General features: G+C 37.3%; 1 protein-coding gene and 1 long non-coding RNA gene across 2 annotated transcripts; both read right to left on the reverse strand.

The window, feature by feature from the left end:
• Window positions 1-700: 700 nt before the first annotated feature.
• On the reverse strand, window positions 701-8003 carry LOC141689537 (uncharacterized). Its single transcript, XR_012562416.1, has 4 exons — window positions 7539-8003; window positions 7340-7417; window positions 6435-6478; window positions 701-4636 (listed from the first exon to the last, which is right to left on the reverse strand). It is a non-coding gene; the product is annotated as an uncharacterized LOC141689537 (long non-coding RNA).
• A 1396-nt stretch (window positions 8004-9399) lies between these two features.
• On the reverse strand, window positions 9400-14545 carry LOC141690185 (serine/threonine-protein kinase BSK1-like). Its single transcript, XM_074494861.1, has 9 exons — window positions 13940-14545; window positions 13719-13854; window positions 12607-12740; window positions 12375-12480; window positions 11987-12072; window positions 11349-11537; window positions 10559-10723; window positions 10366-10479; window positions 9400-9994 (listed from the first exon to the last, which is right to left on the reverse strand). The coding sequence occupies exons 1-9, from the start codon at window positions 14258-14260 to the stop codon at window positions 9740-9742; spliced, it is 1506 nt and encodes a 501-aa protein (XP_074350962.1). The 5' UTR covers window positions 14261-14545; the 3' UTR covers window positions 9400-9739.
• Window positions 14546-17846: the final 3301 nt, after the last annotated feature.

Here is a 17846-nt window from a genome sequence, read left to right on the forward strand (position 1 = left end):
AATATTCCTTTGGATCTCGGTACATCTTGGTACCTCCAGGATGAATTGAATATCTAGAATTATGTCCTTCGCGTAAAATTTCATCTTTTAATTCTCGAACATTCGGAATCCAAATCCGGTTCGCATACCTCATAATTCCCTTCTCATCTTTCTCATATTTGACTTCTTCTCAGTCAAAGATTCTCGCTCTTCATTCGTCTTCTCTTCCTGATAATGTCCCATCTTTTCTAACAATTCCAGTTCTAATTTGATCTCAATTAGTCCATCAGTCCCTTTACCAGTGACTTCACCTCTATCTCCATCTCCTCGAGTTCTCTCACTAGTTCCTCCGGCGTTGTCAACATCTTGAGTCTCTCTTTACTACTAAGGGCATCGGCCACCACATTGGCCTTCCCTGGGTGATATAAAATCTCACCGACATAGTCTTTCATTAACTCTAACCATCTCCTCTGTCTCCTGTTGAGTTCTTTCTGAGTAAATATATACTTAAGGCTCTTATGGTCAGTGTAGATCTCACAATTTTCTCTGTATGGATATTGTCTCCAATTTTTCAAAGCAAAACTATTACTGCTAATTCTAATTCATGAGTAGGGTATCTTACTTCATATTCCTTCAGCTGCCGTGAGGCATAAGCAACCATTTTCCCATGCCACATGAGCATGCATCATAATCCTTTATGTGATGCATCACTATAGATCACAAAATCACCCTTTCCATCGGGCAATGCCAGCACGAGGGCTGATACCAAACTTCTTTTCAATTCCTGAAAACTTTCCTCACATTTTTCATTCCACACAACCTTTTCCGTTTTGCAAGTAGGCCTAATCAAAGGTCCTGATATCTTAGCAAAATCTCGTACGAACCTCTCATAAAACTGGTTAATTCCCAAAAAGTTCCTACTTCCGTAGGTGTGGTTATTCTTTCTCATTGGAATACTGCCTCAACATTGGTAGGGTCAACTAACACTCCTTCACTGCTCATCAATTGTCCTAAGATCTGAACTTCATTTTGCCAGAATTTGTACCTTGAGAATTTGGCAAACAACTTTTCTCTTCTCAATGCTTCTACCACTATCCTCAGATATTCCGCATGTTCTTCTTCCATTTTAGAATAGACTAAAATATTATCAATAAAAAAATAATGACGCACACGTCCAAATACTTTTTAAACACTCGATTCACAAAGTCCATGAAAGCTACTGGGGCATTCTTTAGCCCGAACGACGTCACCAAGAACTCATAATGTCCATACCTCGTGCGAAATACGGTATTTGTCCCCTGTTTTAATCTTCAGTTGGTGATATCCCATTCTTAGATCGATTTTCAAAAAGTGTACCACTCCTTCAAGTTGGTCAAACGAATCGTCAATTCTAGAGAGAGGGTATCTGTTCTTAATAGTCAGCTTATTCAGTTCCCTATACTATGTGCACAATCGCATACTACCGTCCTTCTTTTTGACAAACAACATTGGTGTGCCTCATGGTGACACATTAGGTCTCATCATTCCTTTATTCAACAGTTCTTGCAACTGTGAAGTCAATTCTTTCATTTCAACCGGGGCTAGCCTATATGGGGCTTTTTGAAACTGATGTCGTTCCTGATGCTAATTCGATAGCGAACTCTATCTCTCGGTCAGGTGATAATCCTGAAAGGTCTTTAGAAAACACATCCTCAAACTCGTGAACTACTGGTATGTCACATACATCGGGGCTTCTCTCTTGGTACCCGCCACGTATGCTAAATACGCTTTGCTATCTTTCCTTAATAATTTCTTTGCTTGAGCAATATTAAAAAATTTCTGGGTCTGACGCTGACCCTTAATCACAATTTTCTTGCCGTTAGGCATTCAGATTTTAACTTTCTTTCCTTTATAATCAATCTGAGCACCATTGCTCGACAACCAATCCATTTTTAAGACCACACCAAATTCTCTCAGCCTGAAAGGAATTAAGTCCAACTTAAAGTCCTTCCCTCCTAGTTCCCACTTGCAGATTAGATGAATCTCATTAATTGGAACAACCTCTCGATTCACTATTTCTATTCGCAATAATTCTCGCGTTGGAATCACATTAAGTTTTAACTTGGCCAAAAATCTCGCAATATAAAATACTTAGTTGCTTCAGAATTAAACAGAATATTTGCAGTAACCAAATTGAGTAAAAGGTTACCTGCTATCACGCCCTAGCTGGGTCGGGGCAGTTGCTAGAATAATGTCCTAGTTGGTTGCAATTAAAGCACCTTAGTAGCTATTTTCCCAATTACATACCTCGGGATGTTTCTCCCCACATGACTTATGATCCGGTAGGGGTGACCGAAACTGGTTATGAAACGTAGTCTTATATTGACCACCTCCCTGGGCGATACTCTTGCTTACCGGTTCGCTAAAGCTATTTCCGCCAGCTACGGTAGTGGCGAACCTGGTACCCACTGCGGGTTGGGACACCACTCCCCTCTCAGTCCTAATCGGAAACTTCTGTTTATCACTCTGCCGCATTGGCTTCCGAACTCCTCTTCTTGCTCTCTTCCTCTTTTTGACTTTGCTCACTCTCTGCCTCTACAATCGAGGCCTTTTTGCACATAGTCTGTTATCTCAAGTAATGACACTCGATCCTGAATCCATTGTTTCAGCCCTTGCTGAAATCTCCTCGCCTTTTTCTCTTTCGTGTTCACAAACTCCGGCACGAATCTCGACAGTTCAATAAATTTGGCTTTGTACACAGCCACTGACATCTTATCTTACTTAATCTCTAGAAACTTCAACTCCATCTGAGCCTCCATAAACCTGGGAAATACTTTTCCCCATGTGATAATCACATCAGTCTCCAGGGTTCCTTTAGGTTCCCACTAATAATTTGCTTCTCCTTTTAACACATAACTGGTGAACACAGTCTTTTGCGTCCCTTCTATGGGCACTATCTCAAAGCTCTTTTCCATTTCTTTCAGCCAAGCTCTGGACTTAATAGGTTAGCAGTCCCTTGAAATTTCTGGGGGTTTTAACCACTTAAAGGCCTTAAAGACATTAGTAACTGGAACATGATCCACCTGGGTTGAGGGTGACAATTTAAATTCTCTCGAAGAAGATTCATAATTTGGTCCATGGGGTTTCCTCTCTGGCCTTCCCCCTCGTTAGTATCCATAGTTTCTTCTTCATTGTAATCCTCTAAGCCGAATTCATTATATTCGACTTCCTCGTGTTCTTGGTTATTTTGGTTTACCAATTCAGCAGGGTTTGCTCTAGTTTCCCAATATGTCGGGTGGCATCGTTATGCTATTATAAAAGATCACCAATATAACATTATTCGCATCTCTACTCATTATGTTAAAGTCGCTTAATAACTCACTTTGTCACAAATACATTCTTCATTCCTCTTTAGTTACTCGCAACGTTGTGCCCACGCACCTGATTTGATGCGTTAACAAAAGACGACATCCTGCCGAGAATATACACGTAGCTCCTAGTGACATCCCACTCTTGGAATTCTGCGTCAGACTTATTGGTCTTCTCCTCCAGTAGTTCGGAGCTTGCTGCGTTGATTGCAGGAGCATGAAACTTTTCAGAAATTATTCTGTCGATTCTCGCTTTCCGTGTCGAACCATAATGGCTTAACGGACGAAATGATTTCGTATTATCGCATAGCATTCTCATCTTGGGACACGCTAAAATCTTCCTTATAGGACATAGATTCCTCAATGGTATAGCGAATACCCTTCTTGGTAGAATCGCTGTTCATCATGTATTGAACCCTTATTATCGGAACAATACTTTCAACCAATTCAGGTAACGTAATAACCTTAATAGTAAAAGAATTAAGCATCTTGATTCTTGCCTAATATGTCTCCTCAAGGACACTCTATAAAGAGCTATGAGTGGCAAGACTCGGGTTTTCCAATCAACCTATGGTATTGGGGTATCGTCTTCATCCCGCTTTCTCCGGAGACTTAGCTCCACTTCTATATCAACATTATAAAAAAAATCATGTACAATTTTCTCCTTTCCTCATTATGTCGATCTTAAACGATTCCATCAATTTCCGTATAACACTTCACATAAACACTTCAACATAACTCCTGGTAGTCCATCAACAAACTCTATTGGCTCAACCAATGGACTCTCTTTCGCATATAACTCTTAGCAATCTTTTCTCTGAGTGCTACAACTCATTCTCTTCCCTTAATGTTGGCTTTTCAATCGACTGTTAATAACTCAACCAATGCCTCAACTCTTAAGGCTAAGGTCCCCTTGGGTACTACCGTCGTGACTACTCCATAGTAATCCGACTACGAACTCGATGAGAGTTCTTGTTAACTTTTAGATCCCCAGTCTACCCATTTTACTCTTACTGCTTCCAAAACTTATAACCTTTGGCTCTGATACCATTTCTGTAACACCCCCAAATCCAAGGTCGTGAATTCGGGTTGTTACGATCACTTATTAATTAAATAATTCTCTTTTCACAATATTACTCGACCTTTTATTCAGACTCACACACACACAGGTTATATGCTTGGAAACATTATTAAATAAATCATTTCCACTTATCTACCTGACGGGGCTGGCGCACAAAAAGCCTACGGAACTCACGAGCGTTCCTTACCCGCCTAAGGACAACAGTCCTGGTCTGATCCATGCTGGTAGTCTGTTGTGATATGATATATAAAAGCAAGGGTGAGCATTAAAGCTCAGCAAGGTATATATCCCCATAATTAAGTATGTAAGGATAAATAAAACCAATAATTATACTTTGTATCTCCAAAGCGTTCTGAAAGTTTATATGCTTATCAAATTTATAAAATTCTCAAAATCAACTACAATAGTATATCCACTGAATACTTGTATTCATCTCCTTCTCAAAATCATTTTATACTCGTACTCATTTTATTTCAAAATCTCAAGATGTTACTCGAACCAAGATTCTCATATAGGTGTGATATATATATTCGTCAACATCCCAATTTAAAACTCAGCCTTATCGGCAGATTTCTCAAATGGATTTGATATATAATCATCAACATCCTTATTTAAAACTCAGCCTTATCGGCTCTCTGTTGTATATTTCACAACAGTTTTTCCAAAATGGAAGAAAGGGACTATACTGGAATAAACCACGTATCGGTGATCAGCCGAATACGAAATTTTCTCTACTAGTAGAAGGAATACAAACCTAGCCGCCTTTGGGCTCATCAAGACACTACACGGTGGTTGCCCATTGCCGTGCAAGTCCGAAAGTCAATGGTCACATAGACCATATAACCGTACAATGCGCCACTCCGCGCTTGCATAATGCGCCACTCCGCGCCTGGTCACTGCCCGATACCACTCCGTGCCGGGCAGGCCACATTCCGGTCCCAAAACAGTTATATCTTTTGCTCAAAATCCTTTTTCGAAGGAATAGGTCGTTAAAAGTTGACCTGTAAATAAGATGTTTTATTCATCACTTTTAACTGAATTGATCTTTTGGAGTTGTCGGAGTTTTGAATTTAAAATCATTTTCAAATCCCTATCTGTAGTAGGGTGACACATATATTACTCACTTGTTCTTTATTGAACGAGGAAGCAAAACTCTTATGCTTCTAGACTAAGTTCCCTAAGGTTTTGATAGGTTTCAAATGATTAATCTCTTTCAAGAGTTTTGAATAATTTAGAAAGTACCCTTGGGAACTATGTCTATTTTTAAATAAGTTTTTAGAAGTCCAAAGATATTAAATATCTAAGGTCTCATAATAATCTAATAGGGATTCAATGAATTGATAAAATCTTATAAATAAAATATATCTGTATAAGGTTCAATGAATTGATAAAATCTTAAGTACAAAGTATTTCTAATTAAGGTTCAATGAATTAATAAAAAACCTTAAATACAAAATATTTCTGAATAAGGTCCAACGAATGGAGACACCTTAATCAAATAATCAAAACAAGATTTGGTATCCTATAATTGCTCTTTGAATAGTTAAATCTTTATTAAATAACGTGAAATGATTTATAAACTATTCAGTATATTTTTAAATACTTTCTTTATATTTAATAATCTCTTAAGTATCGCTTTATAAAATAATCAATCAAGTAAGGGTGTCCCTTAAATGAATAAACCAATATTTCTCGAAGTTTAAGTCAAAATCTCAATCGTTCGCTTGATATATATATTACGCGAACGTACTTTGTTTATCGAAATAGAAATCTTTCGCGTTCGGCTCTCTCCGGAATTAAATCGTTATTAAAATATTTCCGACTCCCATTATCCTATATTATATTTGAAATACGTTTCAATTTCTCATACTCGTGTAAAATGAAATTTGTTTTCGTAAACAACCGCATAATTCGTATGCATTGATATCATAGACAAGCATATATACTTGAACTGTAAATCATGACATCAATATCACAACAGTATATATATAGCATGGATAGTATGAGATAGGGTTTTGAAAACTTGCCTCGAGTAATCGAAGTGGTATGGTCTCTGGTGTTTGGTTGGGATCTATAAACAAGAACCAATGGTCTAAGTTAGTACGCGATTAACGTCTCACTTTTATTAAGCAACTTTCGTAACTACTCAAGTATAACGAATCTCCGATCGTCATATTCTCAACACTTATATTCTCACTTTATAACATGGTCGAGTTTTGAAATCGATCGTTCGCTTTAGAAAGTCCATTTCGAGTTTTAAGCTCGAACGTGAGAAAACGCGCGTCAAAACTAGGTTTTTATGCGTTTCTCGCTTACGCTCTCTTTACCAAAACATTTTTATAAAATCGAAAAATTAATATTTTCTCAAAATTCTTTTTGGACATTCTTCTCTACTGTCATATCCATTTTTTATAATTTTTCCAGAATCTCGAAATTATTTTAAGTCCTTCAAAATCACCATGCAAGTGGACTTAAGTGCAGTTGGCTAATCGCAGAAATGTTTTACACTAAAACGACCATAACTCCTAAACCGTAAATCTCCTCATGATGATCTACACATGCATAGAAACTATAAAACAATCTCTATCTATTCATGGTCAGTGGTTTTCAAATTTTAATAATTTTCATGGCCGAATATCCTGCAGAAAACAGATCAAGTGCAAGAATGCCCAAACTCAATTTCTACTACTTGATCTTAACACAATCACTACCTATAACCATCATAAACACAAGTACTTCTCAAGATCCACCCACATGAACCTTATATGCTCTATATAGTACCACATACATGGATTACAACTCAACATCTCAAGTCTTTAGCAAGAACATAATCAATACAAACTCAAACAAACACAATCCTTTGGATCTTAACACTACAACAAACATAACTCTTAAATTCAACCATAAAACCTTAAAAGGTTGAAAGTTATACCTTCTTGGATACTAGGAAGGTTAGTGCTAGGATGATTGAGGCTTGGTTTGCTTAGAAAACACTTAGAAGGGCTAGATCCTTAAGAAACAAAACAAAGAAACAAGTTAAAATTTCGGAGTTACCTTTCAGCACCTCATTCAAACATTTTTATAAAATTGAAAACAAATAATTTGAGGCTGAAATTTGGTACGAAGCTTACCCATGATATAGAAAATCTATGGTAAAAATTTCATGATATTTGAATGAGTATATTTTGAGTTATGAATTTTTCTTTCTCCCTTGCTCAGAAAATCCGAACTGCTGGAATGAAAAATGGGAGAGCTTTAAGTGAGGGAAAAGGGGTTGTTTTCTTTTGTGGCTAAAGTGTGGGAGTGTATAATGAATATATGGGATGTATGCAGCAGATTTGACAATAATTTGGCAAAGGTATGGGTTGGTTTGATTGTGTGGTGAAGTGAGAAAAGGGAGAAGTATGGCTTGTGTACTTGTTTGTCTCCCATCACTATTCAACACTATTACACTAACTATTCTAGTTAGCTTCTAATCATCTAGTTACACTCCTAACTACTAGTTAGGACTTGGTTATGCATGGCCAACTTGCATGGGATTTAATTTCTCATTCGTTTATTTATCGTAAACGCAATCGTCGTTCCATTCCGATAGTTTCCACGTATAACGACTTGTTTCGTAGCGATTTCTTTTATCGCTTATAATCCTATAACCAATTCCATTCCTTCTCTTGATCATAGAAATACCTTGATATATTATTTATTTCACGTAGTATTCCCGGTTCTACGCCATTCTTTACGGATACGAAAACACGTAGTATAATTGTGAATCTTCGAATTCCGTCGGCTTTTACATTCACTTATTTTCCTCGATAAACAAGAATATGATCTCGGATTCTCAAAATTCCACTATTCATTTAATGATGATCCCCATACGTATTACTTAATTAGCTCAAGTTACTATTCACAGAAGTTTTAAAATATTACAAAAATCAGGGTTCTTACAGGTTGTTTGCCAGAGAATGCTACCTGGGATGATTTGGATGAAATAAGGGCAAAGTTTCCTGATTTTCTCGGCGAGGTCGCGGCTCTTCAAAAAAGAGGCAATTAACGAGATGAGACGGGGAAAGATACTAATCGCTTCTGATTTATGCTTTGACGTTACGGTGTCGTTTTGATGAAGATTACGGTGTCGTTTTGATGAAGATAGGTCCCTGTTGTTTAGGAGTAATTAAAGGAAAGTTGTAGTATTAGCTGAGACGACGTAAATTTAAATACTCTTTATTTCCTTCATTTTAATATGTTGTAAGGGGACAATTAGTTGTGATTCTTAACATATAAAAAGGACTATATCAGACTTGGTGGGTAAGCAATAAAATAAACAAATTTTTTTTTCTAATTTCTCTTTCTTCTTTGTTCTACAAACAAGTAAAATCTTTTTCTCACGTGACAAACTTTGTAAAACAGAAGCTTGTAAACAGAGCAGTTGTTTTTTGTCTCGATACCCATATGTATTATATACCCTATAATCTATACCCTCGTTTGGAATTACAGTTTGCAATGAATTACAGTTTTTTATTTTTTATTTTAAATTTAAATATATCACTTGTAATTTATGATAATAAAAAGTGGGTCATTGTAACTTTAAATTTATTTTAAAAGCAGTGCTATGTAACCGGCAAATTCGTTCCCAAAACTTGTCCCGAATGATGTGACGAGACATTTATTCTATTTTAATTTGTGGACACATGAAAATACGAATTGTTACCAAATATTTACCTTCCATATTCGAATTTGAGAACAATTTTGGGACTAAGAGCATTTTTCTTGAACATCTCAAAGCCCGCAGCACTACCTAATATTCTACTTCCTGCGTGGGACGCATTTAGTATGCTTGATTCAAAATTCTGATAACATTGTCCCAACTAATAACGGTTGTCGTTTATTCTATAGTGCAATTGTGTGTGTAAATAATTTTGATATGAATTATGAAAAGAACTTCCCAATACACATTGCAATGATATTATAGCAGATAGATAGCAGTACCCTCCATTCCCAAACATCTTCACCTCTTAGTTTATTGATTTACCGGTTATCCTATACCCGCAGTTGGATCGTACAACAAGAAACCAGTCTTCTCTCTCTCTTTCTGTACATACTTTACAGACTATAAAGACTCCATTTAACACGAGGTTCATTGCCTAAGGCTGGGACTTGAAAAACTGCCTTTCCACAACCATTGGCAATGTGCAACTAGCTTGTGAAGAGTGCAACATAGTGCTATAATGACAATGTAAAAACTTGATGACCATAACAGAGATCTCCTTTGTACTTCATCAGGGAGATATAACAAAAGAATCTGATGATTTAATTAGCTATTAACAATTTGGTTTTATGATCTTCTTCCACTTTTTTGCCTCTTCTCTTCAAGTCCCGCGCCTTCGTTTAACATATCAACAGCATCCTGATGCATGTCTAACTTGGCAAGGGCAACTGACTGCATATAAAAAGCCGTTGGCCAGTCTGGATAGACACATTGTGCTTGCATTGCATCTCGGAGGGCAGCATCAGGCTGATCACATAGGAGATTGCACAAACTTCTACGTGCAAAGACAGTCGGGGACACCATGGTTCCTACATCTATGAACTGCAAAGGAGATTCAAATTAACAGCATAAGATTGGCACATCTTTGGTTGTTCTAATAATTTGTTGTATTGATGAATAAGTGAAATTACGGACATAATAATGGGTAAATGCATTCCGATTCTGTTAAATTTAACCTAATTATGTGCGTACCTGCCCACTAAATTAACACTTCTGTTTAAGTCATCTACCAGTGGACAATTACTTGGGAGAGTAAGCACAGAGATACAGGAATACATGATTGTTAAGCAAAAGATTTAAGTGTAAACCATTAATGACCGTGCATGTTGGCAATTTGTATTTAGAGACATATAACAGCATGTTTCCAGCAAAAGTGAAGAACATTTGAAACACAAAATAAACATAAAACAGACCTGGGAATAACAATCAATTGCAGTTTTGAAATCTTTATCACGGAAAGCAAAATCACCGCGCTTTCTTGCCTCGAGCATATCTCTCATTTGTTGAGTCCATTCTTGGAATGATAACTAGAACAAAGAGACAATTGTAATTAGTACAAGTGCAACGACAGAATATATCAAATACTATCACCTATCACCCGAGTACCTCATTAGTTCCTTCATCATCGCGGTAGTGTGTCATAACTAAGATCTGATGAATTGCTGTTAGGTCCTTCCGTGAGCATGCCTCGCCAAGTGGTGAAAGGGGACGCTGAGGGGTAGGTGGGGCATCTGTGTGCTTTGAGATACCAAGCATGACATAGGATGGAACCTGTAACCCATAATGGTAATTGTATTCTTGAGATTCCAACATTTATTATAGCTTTGCTACATTCTAAATTTTGATATAAAGGAAAGGGACAGGAAAGGAATTGTGTTGCTGCACTCGGAAGAGCATTACCGATAAAAAAAATTATAAATGAGTTCATGCAAGAAGCAGTTAACTTTTCTTATCAACCTCTCCAGATGACTTCAAACAGAAAACAACTCTCGAAATTCAACAACAAAGCATGGCGGTACATTAACCATCAAAACACTAATTATTTACTTTTCTGTTCATTTGCAGCTTTTAGGTATATTATAACTGCCCATACATATTGTAGATCTCCTATCAAAATTAATAGAGTTGACGGTAAGATAAAGTTTATATCCCTTTTCCCATAAGGTTATATAGAACCTCTTGAGCTTTCAATAATCTTTATTTAAGTTAACTCGATACTTATTTGAGCAATGACAAAATTTGTTTGCTAAGTTTTTAACAATGTCGCTTTGCTTGAAGATATTTATACTGGTTTAATGGGACATCATTAACTGATTGCGGATGATAATATATATATATATATATAAAAATTCAGAAAACATGTACAGATTCTGCCAAAAAAACAGAAGTTTCTTACATCCATTCCCGTTTGAAGAGGCAGAAGTGTTGCCAATAGGTCCTTTGCAGTAGGCCGATCCTTAGGTTCATATTGCAAACATTTAGAGGCAATATCAACTACTATTGTAGCTTCCTCCATTGAAAACTTCCCTTCCAAATGTGAATCGATAAGAAGAAGAATATTTTTACTTCGTATCATATCAAGGGCCTGCATGTAATTAGCTTATCTATCAAAATCAGAAACAGTTTAAAGCTATTCATAATTTCGAACTATCACCAGTCATCATTTAAAATTGCACCATAAGCAAACCTAATCCAAATATTTTGAAACTTGCGAGGAAAAAATCTTTTAGATTTTAAACATGTGTTTGTGTGTGCATGCGAATGTGTGTGCCTGTGCACACGTGTGTGACCACACACACAACATGCACAGGAACACAAATGTACAAGTGTTTCCATATATTACATATATCCAACTATATGATGGACCAGTGGTATCAATACAACCATCAACAAGACACTGACACTGGCATAAAGCTAGTGCCTCATCAGGCTGAGAACTATAAATCAACAAAATTTAAAAAAAAAAATCTCAGCTTATAAACAAAAAATATACTTTCACCTGAATAGACATTTAAGTAACAGCTTACGCCTTACATGATTTGGAGGGATGTGCTTTCCACTTAACAGGTCCAAGAGAATGGTTCCGAAGCTGAATATGACACTTTCAGGTGTGACTCTTCCTACAAAGAAAGTATATTTGAAAAAAAAATATTACAGCATGACCAAAGCTAATGCGAAAATACATATAGTCATTTCTATATTATGACACTATGAATCGGTTCTACAGCTAAAGTAGAGAACCAAATCTAGAAAACACCACTCCAATGCATATTTATAGTTGAATGGAAAAATGCATAGATGTTAGATGGAATATCGTTCAAGAAAGTTGAACATCTATTTATCTCCTAATTTCCTTTTTTAAGTGACTAGAACCAAAAACTAAAAAGATTAGTTTTAGTGCTTATCACAGAGAAGTATTCACCGTTTCTCAAGTACTCTGGAGGTGTGTATGCTAAGTTTGTGCTATAGCTTTTCCCATCCCTACTATTTCTCATCAGACCAAAACATGAGAGTCGAGGATCTCCATCCTAAAAGATACGCAAAACTATTAGCCGTTATTAAATAAAAAGGAGGAAGTAGAAGATTAAACTGTGCAGATGCCCAAATGTTAATACTAAAACTTGATGCTTTGATATGTAGACAACCAAACAAACCTGATCAAAAAGAACCCTATAAGCATTCAAGTCATGATAGAGTGAATGACCTTCATTGCGACAATAATCTAAGGCTTCAGCAATATAAAATGCAACCCTTAAGCGCATGGCCCATTCAATGGTTTGATTTTCCCCTGTCATAAATATAAAATTCGTCAAACAATTTGAAGGAAAAAGTTTCAATTAGAGAGGAGCATGTATGAAAGTAGAAGATGGTACAAAAAAGCTCGACTGAAATATATGACACTACAAGTAAGAAAATTCACTGATTTCCAAATCGTGTCCACTGTCTAGTCCACTGCACATAAATTAATTATGTAATTTAAAATCTGGTAATAAGAGAATATTGGATTGAGCCTACACAGTATTTATATATAGAACAAATTCTTACAATCTGTCCTTGCAAGTTAATAAATTATACTTCATAAAACAATGGACTAATTTACAGTTTAATGTTGTGAAATTGTGTTTGGTTAAGATGATTAAAATGGGAGGGAATGGAATGAGATTTTAAGTATAAAATGGGTAAATATTCAAAATTTTCATTCTGTCTTCCATTTTTTTTTGACTAATTTGGCTTATATGCCTTACAATTGAGTATCTGTTCTAACAAATCTCGGGGGTGAGCGAGAATCGAAGTAACCACTTGAGCTATCTCATCGCGCTCTTCTATCTTCCATTTCATTCATAACAACCTACACTAAAAATTCAAGCACCCTAATTTCAGAAGGTATGTTCCCTTCCTCCCATTTTCTTCACAATTTTTATCATAACAAATTTGCACTCCCCATTTTTTTCCAAATCTGCCCCCCAATCTTCATTAGTTTACTTCAATTTTATTCCATTCCAGTCCATTCACCCCAATCAAACACAGCATAATATAGAACCTGCTTAGTACATTTTTTTAAACCTGGACCTGCTTATTACATTGTCCAATAAAAATGCGCAAATAGAGAGTTTCCACCTAATGCATGGTACATTTGCATATTTTCTAAACCAAACATTTGATAGGTAAAGGCACACAGAAATATGCTTAACTTGATATATGAAGAGAATAAACAAAGCCATTTATGCAAAAATAATCTTTAGAGAGCTATTAATCAAATACATACAGTGAAACAAATGCATAGCAAGGGTGTCATTAGGCATGTACTCAGCAACAAGTAATCTCTCATCTCCATCACAGCAATAACCAATCAAATTAGCAAGCCTCCGAAACCGCAACTTTCCAACACCCTTTGCTTCCTCCTAAACACACAATCAATCCAATCATACCATCAAACACAATTCACAAAAAAAAATCACAATTCACTAAATTATAAACATTACATACAGCAAATTGCTTAGGATCAGGCCAAGCCACTTTAGAGAACTTCTTAACAGCAATCCAACGACTATCTTGAAGTTGACCTTTATAAACAAGATTAGGGGCTTTTTCACCACTCTCAGATACTATAAACTCAGAGCTAAAATTCTTAGTAGCAGCTTTAAGGTCTAAAAATGAAAACTTTGAAAAGGGTGGGACTCCGGTGGCCGGAACCACCGTTTCTCCGCCGGAAAATGGTGGATTCCGGTGATGGGGTTGCTGATTATGAATCTTTTGATCTTTTTCTTGATGGGTTTCAGCTGACAAAGATGATTGCCAGCAACCCATGATAAAAAGTCACTTTTTTTTCTTGAAAACTATTACAAAATTGACTAATTTGAGCAGAAAAAAGAGGAATTAGCAAATGGGTATGACCAAAATTAGATCTTTTTGGGATTTATATACTTACATAAGTTGTATGTATGCGTATGATTTACTTGCAGGGATAAATGGTAGCTAGTTGTTGGTGGGCTAACTGTATTTACTATTTATATAGAAAATAATATAGACTTACAATTAGTTTATTGTTAGTGGTGTGTCATGAAAATTTTATAGTTATTTAAAGGGTGATAGATAAATTATTCAAAGCTTTTTTAATTTCTGCATTTGAAGTTTCCTACGTTCAGATTTTAGCATCTTTGTGAAGTGGTTTGGTAGGCGGAAAACAATGGAATGTAAAGATAACATAGCCACAACATTCTTCACTTATTTTATTCAGACTTATCATTTTAGTTATTAAAACAAACAAAACATGATCAATGCAATTTCTTTAACGTGCATAACATAATTTCATGTTTGACAACAATATGTTTTAATTATACTCGTAAGAATTTGAAAAAATAAGTTGTTTTTGCGATGATTTGAATAAAATATATTGTGCATAATATGATTTCATAACAAAATATACGTGAATATTTTATTTTACTCGTGATAATTTGAAAAGAGAGATTATTTTTGCGATGACTCGAATTTAAAAATATAAATTATTTTTGCGATGATTTGGATAAAAAATAATGTGCATAATAATATTCGAGAAAAAAATATATGTGAATTTTGATTGTACTCAATAAAAATTTGAGAACAGATATTATTTTTATAATGACTCGAATTTAAAATTTGAGAAAAGAAGTAAGAACATATACAGTATAAAATTATTGTAATGTGAGGCGACTATGATGTGCCCAACATGGGCATAAAATTGGGTTGTAACTTTATTTATTTTATGTTAATTTTAACCTAACCTGAGTTGGAACTTAGAAGGTTGTATTGAAAGCTTTTGTAGGTGAAATGCTTAATTTTAGATACATTTTCCAGAGCAATATTCGTCTTGGTGATTTGACAGATAAGACATGTTGTGCAATGTTTGAACAGATGTCAATCCTACTAATCACTGAGTAATCTTAAGGGAGTCAATTTGATTCATGTTATATTGTTATGTCCACAAGTTGTAACCATTTTCAAGAATTTTTATATTCTCTACCCTTGCTGGATCTCAGTGTAATATAATCCCAATTTAACTATAATATTAACATTTCCCCACCTGCTATTTTGTTCTATGCTAAAAATTCTCTAAGACTACGTTAATTATAAAACAAACATATAACTGTCAATTGGCTGATAACTCCGGGTAGCGGGGCTGCTCCTTCGACGACGCTCTGATCCTTCGCCGCAGTAGAGGTGTAGTTGTGGTTGGGTTCCTACAAAACAACACCGGAAGGTGGGTTGGAGTCCCGCGGCGCCTCCGGCGTGAGAGTAAGAACTAGTTTCTGAGGAAGATGAAGATAGATATGAATGTAAGGTGGCTGTGTGTGTATATGAGTGTGAAAGAATGATTAACCCCAAAACCTCACCTCCTTGGGCTATTTATAGGCCAAGGGTAGGGTTTTGGGGTTAGTACCTTTAGATCATAGCCATCGGTTCTGGGAGCGGAGGACACCTGGCTGGAGTAGATGCTTTACACGTGTCAGCGCGGGATTGGCCGAGAAATGTTCTGGGGATCCTCTGACACGTGCCCTGATTATTCCCATGATTGATGTGTGACAGTTATCCCCATCACGTGCCTGGGCCAACGTCTCACATGTTGGGATTTACCAAGGTTAGGTTTGCGGGACTGCGCCGGTTAGGAGCTGTAGTGTTCGGGACTACTCCTCCTAGGAGCTGCGTGGAGTTAGGAGCTTAGGAGTAGTCCTCCCAGGAGCTGTATGGAGTTGAAGGCCTAGGAGTAGTCCTCCCAGGAGCTATATGGAGTTAGGAGCTTAGGAGTAGTACTCCCAGGAGCTGTATGGAATTGAAGGCCTATGAGTAGCCTTCCCGGGAGCTATATGTACTATCATGTGCCCCCCACTCCCTTATGCAGATTTTCTGGATAGAGGAGTGAATTTGGGTATGTTTGTAGAACATGAGCTTTTGATTGTTTTGTTGAAAGAACTTGAGTTTTTCCTGCCCCCCAGTCCGGATTGCGCTGAGTTCGGCGAATCAGGAATAAGGTGGTTGTCTTTAGCAGGAGTTGAGCTTTTCTTGCCCCCAGTCCGGATTGCGTTGAGTTCGGCGAATCAGGACTAGGGTGGTTGTCCTTAGCAGGAGTTGAGCTTTTCTTGCCCCCAGTCCGGATTGCGCTGAGTTCGGCGAATCAGGACTAAGGTGGTTGTCCTTAGCAGGAGTTGAGCTTTTCTTACCCCCAGTCCGGAGTGCGCTGAGTTCAGCGAATCAGGACTAGGGTGGTTGTCCGTAGCAGGAGTTGACCTTTTCTTGCCCCCCAGTCCGGATTGCGCTGAGTTCGGCGAATCAGGACTAAGGTGGTTGTCCTTAGCAGGAGTTGAGCTTTTCTTGCCCCCCCGAGTCCGGATTGCGCTGAGTTCGGCGAATCAGGACTAGGGTGGTTGTCCTTAGCAGGAGTTGAGCTTTTCTTGCCCCCAGTCCGGATTGCGCTGAGTTCGGCGAATCAGGACTAAGGTGGTTGTCCTTAGCAGGAGTTGAGCTTTTCTTGCCCCCAGTCCGAATTGCGATGAGTTCAGCGAATCAGGACTAAGGTGGTTGTCCTTAGCAGGAGTTGAGGTTTTCTTGCCCCAAGTCCGGAGTGCGCTGAGTTCGGCGAATCAGGACTAAGGTGGTTGTCCTTAGCAGGAGTTGAGCTTTTCTTGCCCCTAGTACGGATTGCGATGAGTTCGGCGAATCAGGACTAAGGTGGTTGTCCTTAGTAGGAGTTGAGGTTTTCTTGCCCCCAGTCCGGATTGCGCTGAGTTCGGCGAATCAGGACTAAGGTGGTTGTCCTTAGCAGGAGTTGAGCTTTTATTGCCCCCAGTCCGGATTGATATGAGCGAAGGAGTCCGGACTTGGAGGTCGAAACGGTTTTGGGGAGTTTCCCCCCAATTATTTGAATTATTACAGCTGTTATAGATGTGGAGAGACGTGCCGTAATTATGATAAGCATTAAATACTGCGAGGGATGAGTGGTTGGGATTATGCCACGTGGCGTGGCGATTAGGTTTTTTACCATGCCTATAAAAGGCAGTCCCTCCCCTCTTTCTTGTTTTTTATCTTCTTTATCTTTTCTCTTGCTCTTGCTTCCCTTTTCTTCTCCATTTCTTTTTCCGGCGGTGGTTCTCGGAGAAGCTCCAGGTTCTCTTGCTGTTTGCTTGGCCGTCCTCAACTTCTCCGTTATCTCTACTTTATAAGCTTTTTCCCCTGCTTTTCTGCTTTTTGTTCCATTCTTTGAGTTTGCTGCTCTATTGAATTCTTTCTTTGTGCTATTGTGGTCAGTTTTTATTGGATGTTCTTGTATGTATATGTATATATGTGTGTTTTTGTCTATATTTTGGTGTTTGATTCTGTTTTGATAGTGTTTCTGGAATTTGGGTTTTATGTTAGGGTCCGG

The sequence above is a fragment of the Apium graveolens genome, chromosome 10 (genome assembly GCF_009905375.1).
Source record: "Apium graveolens cultivar Ventura chromosome 10, ASM990537v1, whole genome shotgun sequence".
In the NCBI taxonomy this organism is placed as follows: domain Eukaryota; kingdom Viridiplantae; phylum Streptophyta; class Magnoliopsida; order Apiales; family Apiaceae; genus Apium; species Apium graveolens.